The 19,562-nt window shown below is 48.5% G+C and overlaps 1 protein-coding gene across 6 annotated transcripts in view; it reads right to left on the minus strand.

Annotated features, from left to right (window-relative positions):
- Positions 1 to 796: 796 nt before the first annotated feature.
- The window catches only part of THSD1 (thrombospondin type 1 domain containing 1), a 29,271-nt gene continuing 10,505 nt past the window's right edge, over positions 797 to 19,562 (minus strand). For 5 of the 6 annotated variants that reach the window (XM_047756215.1, XM_047756212.1, XM_047756214.1 and 2 more), the window contains 2 exons: positions 8,757 to 8,915; positions 797 to 2,446 (listed from right to left, as the gene is read on the minus strand). In XM_047756215.1, coding sequence (XP_047612171.1) covers positions 1,050 to 2,446; positions 8,757 to 8,915 — 1,556 coding nt within the window. In that variant the 3' untranslated portion in view covers positions 797 to 1,049. The remainder of the gene's footprint in view (positions 2,447 to 8,756; positions 8,916 to 19,562) is intronic. The other variant, XM_047756216.1, reaches the window with a different exon arrangement.

The following is a 19,562-nucleotide window of genomic DNA, read 5'->3' on the forward strand; positions in this document are numbered from 1 at the left end:
GGGAACCTCCATATGTCACAACTGCAACCCTAAAAAAAAAAAAAAAAAAAAGACAAAAAAAGCTTAAAGTATAAAATCATAATCCAGCCTACCTGCTTTCCATATACGTGAGATTAATTCATGTACTTTCTGAGTAACATAATAAAGTTATCTTTAGAGATATGCACCAGTTTCAGAATAACACTTCTGGGGTCTTGGCTGCCAACCTGGTCCAGGAGCACACAGTCAGCATCCTGATGCCAAGCAGCATCCTGACCAGCATCCACTGCTCAGGTTCTGGTTGAGAACCAGATAACACCTTCCTTTCCAAAATGTCTACTTTTTGCTCAGAACAATGACAGGTATATGCGTAGGTCTTCATTTGACTCATTACCTGAACAATCAGCTTATGTTCTTTCCCCAAAGCAGAATTAATGCACATAAATTTGCGTCAAGTCCCCAGGACTCTTTCTTGCATAAAAACCACTAAGCTCTCATCCAACTCTGGCCTGAAAGTTCTTCTAGAATATCTTGTGGTACCACCATTTCTAGGTAGCCTAGGAAGAGCCATAAATGATTTAGTCAGCCAAATGTGAAACCTGTTCCTACTGCCCAAGCAGGAGTCAAATTCTTAAGTCTTTATAATTTGCCAAATCACAATTCAGGGTTACATTGGCAAGTTTACCTTGTTCCAGCCCTTCTTACAGCTGAAACTCTCAGATCTGTTTCAAGTTGGAAACCACCAATGAAGAGTTCACAGCATTTCACACTCACAAGTTGCACCTTGTCATTTTTTCATATTCATGAGTCCAAGCCCTTTTCTACTCTTGTTTAAATTTTATTATCATAGTTATTAGAGATAAGCCAATAGAAACGGGGTAACACAGGGAAAAGTTCAAGATAAATAATTTCTTCCTTATGAATAAAACCACACCCCACACTCGAGTGAGTTACCACTCATTCTGTCCTGCTGTACAGTTACACTCACAGTCCACGGAACAGTGGAAGCGGCTGATACTCGGAGCTGGCCAAAGGACCCCAGTTGTGTGAAGTCTCGGGCTGATCTGTCTCTAGATGACCAGCTTCTCCACACTCAGCGTGCTTGTGGTTTCATCCTCTTCATTTGACCCAAAATATCCTGGCAGGTCCAGCATCCTCTGCTCGGACTCAGTGAGGCCAAATGACGTATTGTCATAGAAGGCGAACTCGGGGTGGGTGGGAAAGCTCTGACACTTGTCTTTTCTACTCTGGGAAGGGCTCAGGGGGCTGACCCTCTGGTAGCTCTCTTTGGGGGCCGTGGGGGATGGCTGCTTCCTTGAGACACTTCTGTGACTGGGGGATGGTCCCCTCCGAGCCCGGTGGGGCTCTGTTCTCTCACCTCCTGCCACGAATCCTACCTGGCGATCCCCCAGGTCTGGTTTCCTGGTCGGCTGCCCCGAGGCGTGGGGTTTGGGCAGAGGGCTCAGCAGACCGCTGCTCCCACCTGCCCCTTGGCAATGGTCGGGTTTCTCTGGAAACGGGGCAGCGCCTCGACTCTGCGGCCGGACTCGGTCTTCCGCCTGATCCCAGGTCCGGGTCCTGGAGGCGTAGGCGGGGGCCTGCCGGGGGATCAAGGCGGACAGGCTCCGCTCCCGGAACGGCCGGGCCTGCTTGGCTTCGTGGAAACTCGCTGTTCTCCGGAAGTGGGATCCCCGGGGGTGGCCCCTGTCCGGCGGCGCCCCCCTGCCACCCGCGTGCCTCGCCTGCGACTTGCGGATAACGGTCTGGCTGGGGCTGACGGCCGCCTGCACGAGCGGGAGCTCCAGCCGGGAGGGCGGCCGGTCCCCGGCGCCCGGCGCGGGCGGCTGCTCCAGAAACGGGGCCTTGATCCGGAACTTGGCGGCCGCGGCGTCCTCAGGGACCTCCGGGTCCCGGGGGGCGGCGGCCGCGGCGGCGGCGGCGGCGTCGATGGCGGTGTCCGTCAGGGGACTCTGGGACACGTGGTACACCTTGGTGGTCTCCGTCAGGCCTTTCTTCTTCATCTCCTTCAGCTGCTGCTGGGCCAGGCGGTAGCTGAACAGGGGCGGGATGATCTTCTGGGCGGTGGACTGGAAGCTCTCGCTGCCCGAGGCGTCCTCGTCCGGGGCCGCCGGCGCGCTCCGCCGGTAGGTCAGCGGGATGCCCAGGTCCCCGGGGCTCCCGGGGCTCCCCGCCGGCCCGTCCCCTGCGTCCGAGAAGCTGCCGCGCGGCTCGCCCAGCTCGCAGATGTTCTCCTCGTCCGAGTTCTTCCGGCAGCCGGGACCGTGGAGGGAGTTGGGCCGGGCGGGGGTGCTGCACGTTGGGGAGCGGCCCAGCTTCCGCCACAGCGTGATGAGCACGGTGGCCACAATGATGAACAGGCACAGGGATATCCCAGTGACCGTGACGATGTTGTTGGACTTCGCCGGACCCTGGGGCTGGAGAGGAGACGGGCTGGATGTCTGGAAAGCTACCAAAAAAGCAAAAATAAGTGTATGCTCCAGGATCGTTTTCTCTGCCCAGGTCCAGGATCTCTGAGGGACTGGCTCTAACGATCCAGCAGTCACAGAAAAAGAAGTCCATTCAACAAGGGCTACGAATTCTGGTCCCGCATATATGTTTCTGCGGGCAGCTTGTGCCAAACTAAAAAACAGGGCCCCACAGAAGAGAGGCGACTAGATGCGCCACCACCTAGGTGACGCCGGCGTTCACTGGCTCCTGCGGACACCTGACCCAAATTTTCAAGGTAAGTCAAGATTCTTTGCTTAAGGTAAACATGGGGTACCTAGAGTTAAATGGACCTTTGAGAGACACACTGGAAAATTCTTACCAAGGGTAACACTTGAAATGCAAAATAACTGACAAATAGGCTGTAGCTAAATTTGCACATCCGAAGAGAAATTAATAGAGGAAAAATAAGTCTTTTGGCAAAACACTACAACTTGCTTTTCCCTTCCAACATCTGGACACTGTCTTTCCTAAGTGGGGAAGCCTCTGGTTTCTCACTCTTGTGATTTCAGCTGTCTACTCCCCCTCCTACCTTCCACGTGGCGTTGATTTTTTCTTTCCTGCTCTCTCAGACTGGTGTGGCGCATAGTGAGCAGAACGTTTCACCAAGACTCAGATGCCACCTGGGCCTTATGCAGGGCCTGTGTCTGGGAACCCAAGACCACCCCATGTCACCAGGCCTCACCTCTTTCCTCCTTGGTCACTGTCCATCTTTTGAACCCTTCCAGTCACCTGTCCTATTTCTTTTCCCCATAGTCTTAGCACCACCTGCTCTGTGCCTCATCTCCTGGCCCCAGCCCCATCCTCCCACTGCTTCCCTCTCCCCTTTCCGTGCGACATGTGATAATCAAATTCCCCAAGATTCGGGATCTTTCCACAAAACACTCTCTCTTCTTTACCTCCTTGCCTTCCCTGAGGACTGGATATCCCGAAGGACAGCTGCCTGCTCACCCCCACCCCACCCTATCCCCAGCCTCTTGGGTGGAAGATCTATTAGAAGCAAGTGGGGCAGCGGCAGGGCGTGTTCCTCGGCCTCCTGGCTCCCGACTCCCATTTAACTAGTTCTTCCACCTCCGCAAAAAATGTCTATTCTTTCCATGCCCATGCCACCCACTCAGATCACTCCTTCTAACACTGCCATCTCAACACTGTCACTGCCCAGCCTCAGCCACCAGTCACTTGCACCTGGATCCAGCCTTCCTCGCCATCCCATGGCCAGGACCACTGAGTGTCCATCCAACCTGCCATAGCTTCTCCTATCTTGCCAGTTTCTGCAGCAGCTCCTCTTCTGAAGTCTTAAACTTCACAGCCCACTCTCTGGCTGGACCCTCCCCTCTCAGTCATTATTCCAACGCTGGTTATTCCACCTCATTGCAACTTCTAATTCTCCACCCCTCCGTCTTCTTCCCCCCGCCAGGCACCTTCCACCCTCACTTCTCTCCCTACCCCCAGGATCCACCACTTACTTAAACCCTTCTCCTGCCAATATTCTCAACTCTTTGGCCTCTCATACTGAGCTGTACCCCTTTCCCTGCTCTGCTGCAAAAGTCTATTCCTAGGAAAATCAAGACATGGGTTATCAGCTGCCGTATCTGGGCCATGAGCCCTGGCGGAGACACCATACCCAGGCAGACCTCTGCCTACTGAGAGCCCCCGAACTTGGCCGCCCATAAATCCTTCCATGGGTTCCTAAGCAACTCGCATTTCTGTCCCCTAAAATAGTGCTTCAAAGCTCTACCACGAATCCTCTTCCTCAGCTGTCTGCTAGATCATGAAAAATGAGAAGATATCGAGCAAGTACCCCCACCCCCGCTTCCTGTGCCAGCCTCTCCTCTCCCATAAACGTACCAGCAGCCACACCTCTATTTGCTCCTTCCTCTAGGGAGTTAGTGGGAGAAGTGTGGCCCATAAAGATAAGGCCACCAAGGACTCCCCAGGCCACCCTTCTCCAGGGGGACCTGCCCTCTGTACCAATCATCTCCAGCTTCTCCTCTGTGCAGCTCCACAGAAACACGCTCGAGCTCTTCTCACTTTAAAAAGACCCTTCTAGAACCCTCCCACTACTGCTACCGCCCTACCTTGCTCTTTTTCTTCCCAGCCCAACCTACAGAAAGATGAGTCCACATGTGCCGACCACCTGCTTCCACAGTCACCTCTGGCTCCTGCGACCTGCCCCCGGGATTCTGGTGAAGCAGCTCCTGCCGAGGTCATCAATGACCAAATGGCCAAAGCGCAGTTCTATCTCGATAACCCTTGAGCTCTGCAGCGTCGGCTGCTGTCTGACTCTCTCTGCTTGGTTTCCATGATTCTCTAACTCGGAGAGAGGAACGTGGACTCTGGAGCAAGGGAGCTCTAGATCCTGCCTTGGCTCCACCGGCTGTAATTCACGTCTCCATGGACGCCCCACCAATACCTCCACCTCCACACACTCAAGACTCATCCTCTTCCCCCCAGAACCTTCGCCTCCTCTGATGTGTCTGGTCTCAAGGGACTGGCACCACTGTCCATGCAGCTGCCAGCACTAGAACCCGGGGTTTCAAGTGTGAGGCTGCCCTCCCCACACTCGCCACATCCAGAGTCGCTGGATCCTCTCCTCTGCATCCCCACCGCCAGGGTTCCTTTTCACTGGGTTCCTGGAAATCTTAGCAGGCCTCACTGCTGCCACAACTGCCCCTTCTGACTTGTACTCCACGCAAGAGATGTAGTTCCCTCTACATCCTTGCAAATGTCTAATTAAAAAGACAGGCTCCCACCTTCCAGGGCCCTGAGGATCTGGTGCCTTCCTGTCCCACCTCGTTTTTCTCACTCCCTCCCGACACACTATCCTCCAGCCACTCAAGCTATTGTCAGTTGTCTGGGTTTTGCAATGTGCCATCATCTTCCAAGCTGTCATCCACTGTTCCCTTTGCTAAAACTTCCTTCCTCACCTCGTTCACCAGGTGACACCTACTCAGCTCTCAAACTTCAGCTTATTGTCACCTCCTCCAAGAACAGAGGTGCTCCCATGGATGAGCACAGGCTTCCAGAGTGAGCTGTGGATACCTGTCTGTTGTACTCTGCTACCCCTGTTTACGTATCTGCTGGGCTACAGTATCAAAGGCCCCTCCCAGACAGAGATGTGCCTTAGCTATAGTTTCCCAACCCCAGTCCCAATAACTTGCACACAGTTGGTTCTCAACTCATTTCATAGTAATCAGCTGACTCATTATTCTAAAGGTCACAGCAAACTGCTCAGCACCCCATTAGATGGAACGTGGGTGCAACAGCAGCTGGATTCTCCCACTCTCGTGTTAAACAAGAAGGACCAAATTAAGGTAGAACCACACCCACAACTTGGCTTAAGAACCTCTTTCAAAGCCAAACTGAACTCTAGACTCAACCAAGTGGACAGAGCCGAAGGATGAAAATAGACTTGTTTCCGAACTGTCATTGGCCGTGGCTGACACGGCAGAGGGTAGCAGTGTCGCAACTGCATGTGATGGACCCCTCAGCTGTTAGCTTTGACCCTGGCTGGAACTCTTCAGAACCCAAGCCAGAGAAAAGCCCCGAAGCTGTTGAGCTCGCCCGTCTCTCTCACCTAGTCTTTGCTCTTTCCCCTGCAGTGAAGATTTCCTGATGCTAAGCAGCCTGCGAACAGATCTTTACATTTCCAAGGAATGGAGAATAGGCTGAATGGGAAACAGAGGACACTTGGGAAGAAATGATCATTTTTATCCACATAAGCATTTACCCGAGAATCATGTATAATTAGAATAGGGGCTATAGTAGGGGGTGCCTGTAGCTCTTACCCTTCCTGTTAATTTATAATGTACAAATTTCTAATTCCCACCCAGGATTAAGGAGATTAAAATGCCAGAACATGAAATAATACCAGACAGCCATGAAGAATGATTGCTAATTCCAGGTTATGGAGGCTTCTGGAAAGCTAAACTAGCCTGTCTATAGAGGCAAAGCCTTCAAATAGGTAGCTTAGGAAGAGGCCAGATCTAGGCCCCTGCTTTCCAGCTCTATGGCCTTGGGCAGGTGACTGACCCTCTCTCGGCTGCAGCTCCTCACCTATACGTGGATATAATGATGTACAGTCTTCCTAAGCGCAAGGCACTTGGGAAAGTGCCTGGCAGGCAGAAAGCTCTTAAGATCAGAGCACAGCACAATCATGCTTACCTTGCAGAGTTATTGTGAGCTTTGAGGTTTTTTTTTTTTTTTTTTTTGCTTTTTAGGGCCACACCCACTGCATCTGGAGGTTCCCAGGCTAGGGGTCGAATGAGAGCTACAGCTGCTGGCCTCCACCACAGCCATAGCAACGCAGGATCTGAGCTGCGGCTGCGACCTACACCACAGCTCATGACAATGCTGGATCCTCAACCCACTGAGCAAGGCCAGGGATCGAACCTGCAACCACATGGTTCCTAGTCAGACTCGTCTCCTCTGCACCACGACGGGAACTCCGAGATGATGTGTTTAAAGTGCTGGCACATAAATGGTCAATAAAGGGTCGACATTGCTGTCTCTTCTAAAGGTGCAATAGAAGCCGGGGCAGTTGGTTTTCCATTCCTTTGAGTAGCATGGCACTCCAGAGGGAAAATCTTCACACACCGCATCCCAGAATGGAGAGGAAGAAGTTACACGGAAGGAAGGAGATGTGGAGAGTGAAGGGATTATAAAGAGCAGGGCAGACAGGAAGGTCCTGTGACGCAGTGGATTAAGGATCTGGGGTTGTCACTGCAGTGGCTCAGGTCGCCGTTGTGAGGCTGGTTAGGTCCCTGGCCCGGGAACTCCCACATGCCATGGGTGCAGCCAAAAATGGGCAAAGAAAGGAGAGGCAAGGAGAGAGGGCTTCAGATGACAGCATGAGATATAACTGGAGGGAGAACAGACTCAGGATGCGGCCCAGGGCTGATGAAAGAAGGGGGCAGGCTTCGGGCTGGGAGAAGGGCCTGGGTCTGAGGCTCTAATAGCAAAATCCCAGAAGAGAGAATGTCCTAAGGCAGCTGGAACGGAGGGAACAAGGCCTGCGGAGCTGACTGGAAAGAGGAGACAGCACGGATGGTGTAAGGTCACAGGTGGGGACGCTGCTCTAGGTATTGCCAGGAGCTGGCAGTTCTGGCTACAAGGTGCACTGAGACCAAACACAGAGACATCGACCTTCTCGATCCCAAAGGGACAAGGAACCGGGGATGGTTTTCAACCCGGAGCTGGAGAGCAGAAGAAGGCAGCCCGGACAGAAGGACTTCGCCGAAGGCTCAGGACCAGAGCAAAGACTAAACGGGCAGCTGGCTGTGTATGAGAAGCAGATGGTTTGTGGGCGGAGCAAGGTTCTTTTTCACCGGAACCTGTGGCAAAGGAATGGGATTCTGCTCCATCAGCTGCAGCAAACCTGTCCCCTGAGCATCACCTCGCTGAGCATCCGCATCACACACGCACTGAGCACCTACTAGTGGGGCCTTCAGGATGCTCAGGGATGAAGCAAGGGCCAGTCTCCAGGTGACAGCAAGAGACCCCCCACACCTTCTCCTCCTGGGCAGGGGTGGTAAGGAATCAACGGAGGGCCCTGCAGGGGATGAGGTGTGGAGTCTTGCCCCATTTTTGGCAAATAATGGTCCACACGGTTCCCTGGGACTCCTCAGAGATGAGGAGGAGAAAAACAATTTCTTAATGTTTTTTCCACAATTTTGGTGGGGAGAAGTAACGAAGGGAGAAACAACAAATCTTGGGAAGAAATGCTCATCCCTCCCGTTTTTCGTCTTTTAAAAAATGATTTTCGGAGTTTCCATTGTGGCTCAGTGGAAATGAACCCGACTAGTACCCATGAGGACTCGGGTTTGATCCCTGGCCTCGCTCAGAGGATTAAGGATCTGGCCTTGTCGTGAGCCCTGGTGTAGGCTGTAGACTTGGCTTGGAACTGGCGTGGCTGTGGCTGTGGTGTGGGCTGGCAGCTATAGCTCCGATTCGACCCCTAGCCTGGGAAGCTCCATATGCCACAGGTGCGGCCCTAAAAAGCAAAAAAAAAAAAAAGAAAAGATTTTCCTATGTCTGAATCTTTCACGGAGACCAACGTCCTTGTCCTTTCTCTATCTCCTACAGCGTCAAGTCCCCTGTCATCGCCCTGGCAAGCCACCCCCAGCTGTAGCCACACTGCACGGTGGGGAGCACAGCCAGCGGCAAGGACAGCGTGTTGAGGGCTCTCCCGGACTCAGCCTGGCGACTTCCAGGCGGGCCTGGGTGCGACAGCCCCTCCGGGGAGGGACTCCTGAAGGAGGAAGGGTACCTACCAGCGCAGTCCTCCAGGGAACACGGGGAGGCCTCCGAGGACACTCCGGGGCAGCCAGGGCGGGAGGGGAAGGAGCTCAGGCACAGGCGGCGACGCTCTCTGACACCGTCCCCACAGGAGGCGCTACACTGGCTCCACGGCTGCCACAGTCCCCAAGTTTCTGCAAGGACATTGGCCACGCTTTTAACGCTAGTTCATCTGAGACCCAGAACTTAACTGCACCCAAATGAAGCAGCAAAACTCCAATCTCAGGCCTTGAAATAGGCGGGCTGTAGGAAGATGCCCCAAGATGTGGGAAGCTGGGATGTTGCTGCTACCCTCTACAGCCTTCCTAGAACCCCTCAGAGAGCTGGGGTCACAGGACGACCAGATGGCCTGATGTATAAAGACAGACAGGCTCCTCCAAGGAAAGCCAGGGTGCAAACACGCCTCCCGGAACAGATGTCAAGCCTCACGCGAGCTGGAGAGACGTCATCAAACAGGGAACGAGCTGCCGGAAGCCACGGGTGGGCCAGCACGCGACCCCAGAGCCCCTGGGAGCCACATCACCCAAGGGGAGTTTGCATCCGCTGGTGGGATCTTCTCCACGGACCTCACCAGATGTTCCCAAGGAGGACGGGGGGCAGGCAGAGGACCAGAGAGTCCCCCTCACGTGGAGGCCGCAGAGCGGAGCAGCAGCCTTGTGGGGAGGACACAGCCTCACCCAGATCCTCGTCCCCATCTCCTCTATCCACAGAAGCCCCAACCACTGGGGACAAGATGAAAAACCCTGTCACTCTAACAGCACCGGCTGAGACACAGAGCTGGGAGGGAAGAGAAGAAGAAGAAAATCCTTCCCCCCACCCGGGCCCAGATTATTAGAGAGCTTCTTCCACTGGCAGGAGACAGGATCATCCCAAAAGCCCCATCCATGAAACTCAGGGGCACAGCACTTGCCTAGGACTAAGGTTGAACCAGAACAAGATGCTCTCCCACCCCCCGTCATCCAACACCCACTGGGCTCCAGGCTAGCAGTGACCAAGTGTCAAATACCAAGCGTCTACTGCTGGGGGAAGGCAAGAAGGACAGGAAAGCCCCTCTGGTGCTCAGGCTCAGGCCCAAAGTTGAGGGTACAATGAAAGTATGGAGAGAAACCCTCTGGCAATCCACTTCCTGCCCCAAACACAACATAACGTTAGAAAATTTTTAACTTGGCATTTCCATCGTGGCTCAGTGGAAACAAATCTGACTAGCATCCATGAGGACACAGGTTTGATCCCTTGCCTCACTCAGCGGGTTAAGGATCCGGAGTTGCCATGAGCTGTGGTGTAGGTCACAGATGCAGCTCGGATCTGGCATTGCTGTGGCTGTGGCGTAGGCTGGCGACTATAGCTCTGATTCAACCCCTAGCCTGGGAACCGCCATGTGCCATGGGTGCAGCCCTAAAAAGACAATCAATCAATCAATCAATCAGTATTTTAAAAAAAATTTTTTTTGAACATAATCATGCAATGAGGGTGCCACAGCAAGAGCAAAAACTCAAACACAGCTCAATCCCTTACTATATTGACCCAATCTCCACAATAAAGATATAGTGAAAATATGATATGCACATTTTCAGGCATAAATACTATTTATCACTGTCTATAGTTCTAAATAAAACGTCCAACTTTTAACCAAAACTATGAGATACACAAAGAAGCAAGAAAAAACAAGAAAATGGAGTTCCTACTGTGGCTCAGCAGTAAAGAACCAACTAGTAACCATGAGGATGTGAGTTCAATCCCTGACCTCGCTCAACGGGTTGGCATTGCAGTGAGCTGTGATGTAGGTCGCAGATGCCGCTCAGACCTAGCGTTGCTGTGGCTGTGGTGTAGGCCAGCAGCTGTAGCTCCAACTCAACCCCTAGCCTGGGAACTTCCATATGCCGGGGGGGTACAGCCCTAAAAAGCAAAAGAAGAAAATATCAAAGTAATTAAGATAACCAGACTGAGACGTGACCCAAATACTGGAACTATTACAGAGAAATGTTAACTATGATTAATATGTTAAAGACTTTGGTGAAAAAGGTGAATAAGATGCATGAACAGATGGCAATTTTCATCAGAGAGTTGTGAACTAAAAAGAAATTCTAGAAATGAAAAGCATGATAACAGAGCTGAGGAATATCTTCTAGAGGCTTTATCAGTAGACCTGACACAGTTGAGGAAAAAGAAAGAGTGAATATGAATACAGGTCAAGAGAAATTAACCAAACTAAGACACAAAGAGGAAAGAAAAGTTGTGAATAAAAGAGAATACTCAAAAGAGCTATGGGACAAATATCAAGCAGTCTCTCATTCATATACCTAGAGTCCCAGAGGAAACCAGAGAATCATGTCCAAGCACTCTCCAAAATTAACGCAAGACACCAAACTACATCTAAGATGCTCAGAGAACACAAAGCAGTATAAATACAGAAAAGCAAACAAACGAAAAGTTAGACACACTATGTTCAAAATGCTAAAAACTGAACAGAAAACTTTGAAGCCTATGGTGAGCGAAAGGGGGCAAGGTGGAAATCCATCACATCCAGAAGAATAAAATCGAGAATTACAGCACACTTATCACGTAAGCCAAAGATAATGGAAGGACATCTCTAGAGTACTGAAGAAAAAAAATTACCAACCCAAAATTCCACAGCCAGTGATAGTATCTTTCAAACCTGAGAAAGAAGTAAAGATCTTTCAGACAATGAAAATTAATAGAATTAATTACCAACAGACTTTCACTATAAGAAATGTTAAAAGAAAACTCTCCAGGAAGAAGTAATATGATACCAAAGATTTGCATCTATATAAAGGAATGAAGTGTGCTATAAACAATATTTATAGAGGTACAGATAAAATTTACTTTTTTTTTCTGTTTATGGCTGCTCCTGCAGCATATGAAAGTTCCCGGGCCAGGGGTTGAATCAGAGCTGCAGCTGAGGCCTACGCCACAGCCATGGCAACACTCAATCTGAGCTGTATCTGCAAACTGTGCCACAGCTTTTGACAACTCCGGATCCTTAGCCCAGTGAGTGGGGCTAAGACAGGGATCGAATCTGGATCCTCTTAGAGACAATGCTGGGTCCTTAACCCACTGAGCAACAATGGGAACTCCAAATTTACTTCTTATTTTTAAATGCTCTAAAGTATAATTGATAGTCTATGGAGTTCCTGTCAGGGAGCAGTGGTTAACGACTCCGACTAGGAACCATGAAGTTGCGGGTTTGGTCCCCGGCCTTGCTCAGTGGGTTAAGGATCCGGCGTTGCCATGAGCTGTGGTGTAGGTTGCAGACGCGGCTCGGATCCCGCGTTGCTGTGGCTCTGGCGTAGGCCGGCGGCTACAGCTCTGATTCGACCCCTAGCCTGGGAACCTCCATATGCCCTGGGAGCTGCCCAAGAAATCGCAAAAAGACAAAAAAAAAAAAAGTATAATTGATAGTCTAAAGCAAAACAGTAGCAATGTATTGTTTATAGCATATATTTAATAACATGTATAACAATCATTCAAAGAATGAGAGGAATGAATTGGACTATTTTTAATATTACACATGAAGCAAAATATTACCTGAAAATAGACTGAGTGCTTAGAACTGTATACTGTGAATTCTGGGACAACCATTACAAATTATTTTAAATTATAAACAATAAACCAATAGTGTAGTTAAAGTAAATCTTTTTAAAAAACTCAATCCAAAAGAAGGTAGAAAAAAGAGGGAAAAGAAACAAGGAACAGATGGAAAAAATATAAAACCAAGGTAGTAGATCTTAATCTAACCATATAATGATTACATCAAATATAGATAATCTAAACATCAATTAAAAGACAGAGATTGTGAGATTGGGTAAAAAAGCATGACCCAACTATATGCTGTTTAAAAGAAACTCACTTTATGCAAACTATTGCCTTTGGAATGGATAAGCAATGAGATCCTGCTGTGTAGCACTGGGAACTATATCTCATCACTTAGGATGGAGCCTGATAATGGGAGAAAAAAGGATGTATACGTGTATGTGTGACTGGGTCACCTTGCTGCACAGTAGAAAATTGACAGAACTCTGTAAACCAGTTATAATGGAAAAAATAAAAATCATGATGAAAAGAAAAGAAACTCACTTTAAAAATAAATAGATATCATAGACATTGAAAAACTTATGGTCTCCGGATGAGACGGTTTCGGGGGTGGAGGGATGTGCTTGGGCTGTGGGATGAAAATCCTGTGAAATCAGATTGTGATGATCATTATACAACTACAGATGTGATAAATTCATTTGAGTAATAAAAAAAATTATATAAAAAAACAAAATAAATAAATAAATAAATAAATAGATAAATAGGTTAAAAGCAAAAGGATGGGAGAAGTTATACCTTGTAAACATTAATCAAAAGAAAACTGAGTGGCTACATTAACACCAGACAAAGTAGACTATAGAACAAGAAGAACTACCAGGGATAAAAGAAATGTTATATAATCATAAAAGGATCAATTCAGCAAGGAACCTTCACCAGCCTAAATGGGGATGTATCTAACACCAGAGGTTCAGAATATATACAGGGAGTTCCCTTGTGGCACAGTGGGTTAAGGACCTGGCATTGTCATTGCAGCAGCTTGAGTCACTGCTGTGGTGTGGGTTCAACCCCTGGCCCGGAAACTTCCACATGCCTTGTGCGTGACCAAAAAAGCCAAAACAAAATACATACAAAACACTCCCAGAAGTCATTATGGATTGACAAATGCAAACTTCTCTTTCATGTAATGACTGCCAGAGAGAATAACTGAATAATCCCCTACAAATAATTATCCCTTCTCCCTTCTCTATCAGTAGCCATCCAATCCCAGGATCTATCAAGTGATGCCCACACTGGGCACCAAAATACCCTCTGCATAAAAGTCTCCCTTCATCCTCATGGACAAAACCTCATGATGCAGTCAAGGGTATACAAAGCGCTACAAAAACACAAGGAGAACATGCAGGGCAGATACACTGTCAGGTGAGCCAAGTGGTGCAATCTCTGGAGTGAGTCATGGAATATGACTTCTTCGTAGCAATTAAAAGTCTCGGATTTTCTTAAGAGTGGGAGCATTACAAACCAGTATCTTGGACCAACATCAACTGAGGTGTGGTAATTATGTTCCATCCAGAGATCCAACTGAACACAATATTGGTTCTGTGCCTCCCAGATCACACTGCACAGCTCCTCAAACAGCAGAACAACAAGCCAGCTTTGTCCTCAAGCTTCAGAGCTGTTCAGACACTAAGATCCCAGTGTTTGCAAAGCTTTGGCAAGCTCAGATTAAGTAAGTCTCTCTGAGTTAAAGCAGGGCCATTTAGTTTTCAAAAATCTATTGGGAATTCCACTATCGTGAAATCTAAATTGAAAATTAAGTCAAGGAGTTCCCGTCATGGCTCAGCGGTTAACGAACCCAACTAGGATCCATGAGGATGTGGGTTCAATCCCTGGCCTCGCTCAGTGGGTTAAGGATCTAGCGTTGCCATGAGCTGTGGTGTAGGTCACAGACGCAGCTCAGATCTGGGGTTGCCGTGGCTGTGGTGTAGGCTGGCAAGTGTAGCTCTGATTCGACCCCTAGCTTGGGAACCTCCATATGCTGTGGATGTGGCCCTAAAAAGCAAAAAAAGAAAAGAAAAGAAAAGAAAATTGTCAATATATAGTTTATCCTTCTCTTGTGCTGATATTTAAGACCACGAAAGGCAGAATTACAAAAGCTAAGCATGCTCTTGTTATTCTTTCCCAGCTCTTCTTTTAGTTCACATAGATATTTTTCATTTAAATACACAGTCATTTGTCAAACTAAAAACAAAACCTCCATTAGTGGGAGCCAGGAAAAAAAAAAATCAAAGTTTTGATAAAAGTATGAATCCTAATGTCAAAAAATCACATTTTGAAAAGTGTCTTTTTCCTTTGAAAGGAAAATCATGGCTGGCAGGACCATCAACGATTAAAAAAACAAACACTTAAACTAAGTTTGATTTCCAAACCAAATTAATCAAACAGGAAACAAGGGGAAACCACCCACAACAATGAAGAAATTTAATCGGGCAAGTTTTTAAAAATGCCTGCAATGATTTATTCCCTGGAGATTTCTGTAATTACAATGAGGAAAATACTTGCCAAAACGGGAACTCACTGAGTAGCTATGGTTCACGTATTAGAAATGAAGAGTCAGATGACCAAATTCTAAATGGTCTTCCTCCATGAATGGAAGGCTGTTTTGTTTTGTCCTGTTTAGCTGTCCATACACGCACTTACACCATGTAACAAACCGGTCTGGCCAGGAGAAATGCCTTTCAGGCCACTCCAGAGGATATAAATTCTGAATGAGCAAAATGTGTCTGGACTAGGAAAAGGGAGACTTGGTTCCACTCTCAAGATTATTTGAAGGAGTACAGATTATGCAATAGTCACATCTGCAAGACATTCTGCTCAGGGGACACAAGTAACGAAACAAAACATGCTCATAAGAAACTCTACAGATAGGAGTGAATTGGAGTTCCCGTCGTGGCTCAGTGGTTAACGAATCCGACTATGAACCATGAGGTTGCAGGTTTGATCCCTGGGCCTTGCTCAGTGGGTTAAGGATCCGGCGTTGCCGTGAGCTGTAGTGTAGGTTGCAGATGCAGCTCGGACCCCACGTTGCTGTGGCTGTGGCATAGGCTGGTGGCTACAGCTCTGATTGGACCCCTAGCCTGGGAATCCATATGCCTCGGGAGCGGCCCAAGAAATCACAAAAACAACCACAAAACAAACAAACAAACAAAAACAGATATAAGTGAGTAGCTAAAAGCAGCAATGGGAACAAAGGCACCTGGATAAACAGTTCGGATTTTCTGAGCCCGGCACAAGCTCATTTACATTAGACTGATCATGCTTATGCCTGGGCCAGGGGGCTCCAGGGTAGGTTACCTGTCTTTCAAGACAGGTGAGCAGCACAAGATGAACCAGTGAGGTGAGGAGGAAAATACTGGAACTTTTTTCCATTTGCAAGTTTCATACTGTTTAACATCTAGATTGACAGGTGATTTGTATGCGAGGCAGCACAGAACAGCGGGAAGAGCAAACGCTCAAGCCAGTCTAACCACCAGTGGTGGTGAAGCCGTTTCACCCAACCGACCCTGGGGAAGTTCCTTAAGCCTTCTGTGTCTCCATTTCTTCACCTATAAAACTGACAGTAAAGTAAACCTAAGTCTTTGGGTTATTATAAGGATTATAAAGCACTTAGACCAGTTCTTGGTGCAAAGGAATCCCTATATAAATATTGGCTTTATTATGTCAGAAGGTCATATATAATATGTCAGCTATTCTAAAAAAAAAAAATCCCCCCCAAAATAAATAAATAAAAATTTAAAAAAAAATCCCAAAGGAAGAGTAGGCGTTCCACCAGGTGGGAAGGTTTACTGGCTCATTCCCTCTCAGAGAACTGTGGAGTATTAAGCATCCAAGGACCCGCTTATATTAATTCTTTAAATTATATCTTCTAGTTTTAGGTAAATTAAGTGGACAAATGGCTTAAAAAAGATTCTGGCCAAGAACTCAAAATGATACCATAATTAAGCACCTGCAAATAAGGAGAAAATGACAGGACGACAGCACTCCTACTCTTGGCACAAAGCTCTTGTTGAATCACATTATGAAGGAAAAACAGAACATCTGGTCAGACAAATAAGATGGTTAACAAATTTAAATCTCAGGAAAACTATGTGTTAAACACATATAATTTTTACTTGTCAAAAGAAACTAAGTAAATAAAGTCACCCCTATGTGAATAGGAATTTATACTCTCTATCCTTAATTCTCAACTTTGACCTAAATATATGTTTTGCCTTGAGGTACAGGATTCATCATCCCTTATCTGACACTCTTGGGGCAGATGAGTTCAGAATTGAGAATTTCTCAATTTAGATGTTTGCACATTATTACTGCCTGTCCAGAGACCACTAACACCACCCCCCAGCAGCACCCCAGAACCACACACATTAACCTCTCTGCAGAGAAACACATAAACATTCGCATGAAGTAGGATAAATGAAGATCAGAAATAATCATTTTTAACATTGTTCTTGCTATAAATTATTATGTATATGTTTAAGGTCCTAAGACATGTTTGGCAAAAGAGGCACACCTATCAAACCCCTAATTCCCTTTTCAAAGAGAACCAATGAGAAGTTCATTGTGAGTCACTGGGTTCAGTGGGTTCCCCGAATGATGCCTCTTGGCAAAAAAAAAAAAAAAGATAGACTTACTGGTCAGAGCTGTCAACTTAAATGGAAAATGAAAAAGAAGAATCCGATTCAGTCATAAACTTTTATACTAAAACACTGAAAGGCACTGAGGTTCCTAACCCCAGCATAAATTTCATAGATCCGCCAACCAGAGCCCCTGTTGGGCAGCCACGCAGAGCATCTGGGGTCTCCAGGAGTGTTTAGCTCCTCGAGGTACCACTTCCCGCCCTCCTGTCTAGTCATGCCTAGTCGCCACAGCCCCACAGCGAGGAGCCCTGACCCCCTCAGCCGGGACACAGAGCACCACTCCCTGTTCTGCCCCTGGCCAGGGTCTTCCCCCAGCTGCTTCCGGGAACCTGGTCTTGAAACACAGACTGGAGGAGTCTGCGGGAAGCCCAAGAGCTGGGAGAGCCAACGAGATCTTTCATCAAATGGCCTGAATCCCTTTGCTCCTGTTGGTTTGCTCCCATTAAATGTAGTCGACTAGAATTTTTCCCCCTTCCAACAATAACGGCTTTTGAAAAGACAAGCATATCCTGAGTCATTTAACACAACTGTTTTTCTACGGGTACCTGAGACTAGCCACATCCGAGTTCAGTTTTCACTTTGTTTTGGCCGCAGCCGCAGCATATGGAGGTTCCCGGGCCAGGGATCAAACCTGTGCCACAGCAGCGATCCCAGCCACTGCAGGGACAACCCTGGATCCTTAACCTGCTGCACCACAAGGGAACTCCCAATTTTCACTTTAATAAACATGTATTGGGAGAGAGTGGAAGGGACCAGGAGTTTGGGGTGAGTAGATGCAAACTATCACATTTGGAATAGATAAGCAACGGGGGTTACTTTGCTATACAGCAGCAATTGGCATAATATTGTAAATCAACTATAATTTAAAAAAAAGAAAAGAAAAGAAACATGTAAGAAGCACCTCTAATGTGCAGGTGTACCACGTGGGCCAAAGAAAGATCATAAATAGCTTCACGGCAGCACACGGCAGCTTTTGTCACCAAATGAGCTTCTCCAATATGGCAGGTGGGGGAGAGGAGGAGACACGGGGAGAAAGACACTGAACAAGCAATGACAGCAGGGAGGAACAAAGGATGCTGGTCGGCTCACAGCCAGGGAGTCCGCCTAAGCCTGGGGTGGAGGAAGAGTGACCCAGGAGGAGACGTAGGGGACAGTTTAACATTAACCGAGGGAAGGTGGGAAGACAGGTGCCCTGTCTCCAGTCCCTTGATGGTGACTGTGGTGGGGCAGCCCAGCCATGCAGAGCCACGTGGATGCTCATCCTCATGTGAGTGAGGTGTCAAGGGAGGTGAGTGACAAGTTTTAAGCACAGGAATAAGCCTCAGCTGACCTGAATTTTAAACAGTTCCCCCCTGGCTGCAGTGAGAGAATGAAGCGGATGGTGGGGGGCAACCACTTAGGAAGCTGTTGCAAGAGCCTGGGTGGGAGATGATGGAGGCTTAAACTAGCTGGTGTTCAGGGAACTGGGGAGGCATGGAGAGACTCACATGGTCAGAGATTTTTTTTTTTCTTTTGGTCGTTTGGTTTTTTTCGAGGGCCATGCCTAAGGCATGTGGAGATGCCCAGGCTAGGGGTCGAATCGGAGCTGTAGCCACCAGCCTAGGCCAGAGCCACAGCAATGTGGGATCCGAGCAGTGTCTGCAACCTACACCACCGCTCACGGCAACGCTGGATCCTTGACCCACTGAGCGAGGCCAGGGATTGAACCCACAACCTCAGTTCCTAGTCAGGTTCGTTAACTACTGAGCCACAACAGGAACTCCAGTCAGAGATTTTTTTTAAGGGACAAAACCCACAAGACCTATTATTCACAGGAGGTGAAGAAGAGGAAGCTCCTGGTTTTTGGTTTGAACAACGAGATGGGTGGCATCCGGATGGAGGGGCAGGTTTAAGGGGTGAGGTCTGCTGCATTTGAGGTGCCTGGGAGACATCGGAGCGGTGACAGCAATTCACGCTGGGATGCAGGGGAGAGGTGGCAGCCTGCAGTCATCAGCGTCAGGACAGCAGTCACCCGGTGAGTGTGGGAGGGATGAGAAATGGCAGAGGTTCCCGGGCAAGATGCTGAAATCCAAGGTTAAAGGGATGAGCCTGGGCGGTGGCAGCAGCCAGCAAAGGAGACCCGGAAGGGTTGGCCAGGGAGGCAGGAGGTACGCAGGTGAGTGCGATGTCAACAGAATCAAGGTCAATGAAGACATAGACTGGAAAGCGTCCCCGGATGTGGGGACCTGGCTGGCATTCCCTGGCTGCTTTGGTAACAACATGTTCCGGGAGGGGGTGGGTCTGGGCTGAAAAGTGCACGTGGGTGAGGAAACCAGACCCCGAGTATAGGCGACTTTTCTAAGAACCAGGGCAACAGAAGGAAGACGGGAGAAAGAGGGTGTGTTCTGGGGGAGAACCAGGGGGTGAGGGGGGATCGTTTTTGTTTTTAGATGAGAGAATTCAGTGTGTTTTAAAGCTGATGGGAATGAGCCAGAAAAGAAGGGACAGTTTGGGATGAAGAAGAGGGGGGAATGATGGTTAACAGAAGCTTCCTGA

Source organism: Phacochoerus africanus, chromosome 13 (assembly GCF_016906955.1).
Source record: "Phacochoerus africanus isolate WHEZ1 chromosome 13, ROS_Pafr_v1, whole genome shotgun sequence".
NCBI classification, from domain to species: domain Eukaryota; kingdom Metazoa; phylum Chordata; class Mammalia; order Artiodactyla; family Suidae; genus Phacochoerus; species Phacochoerus africanus.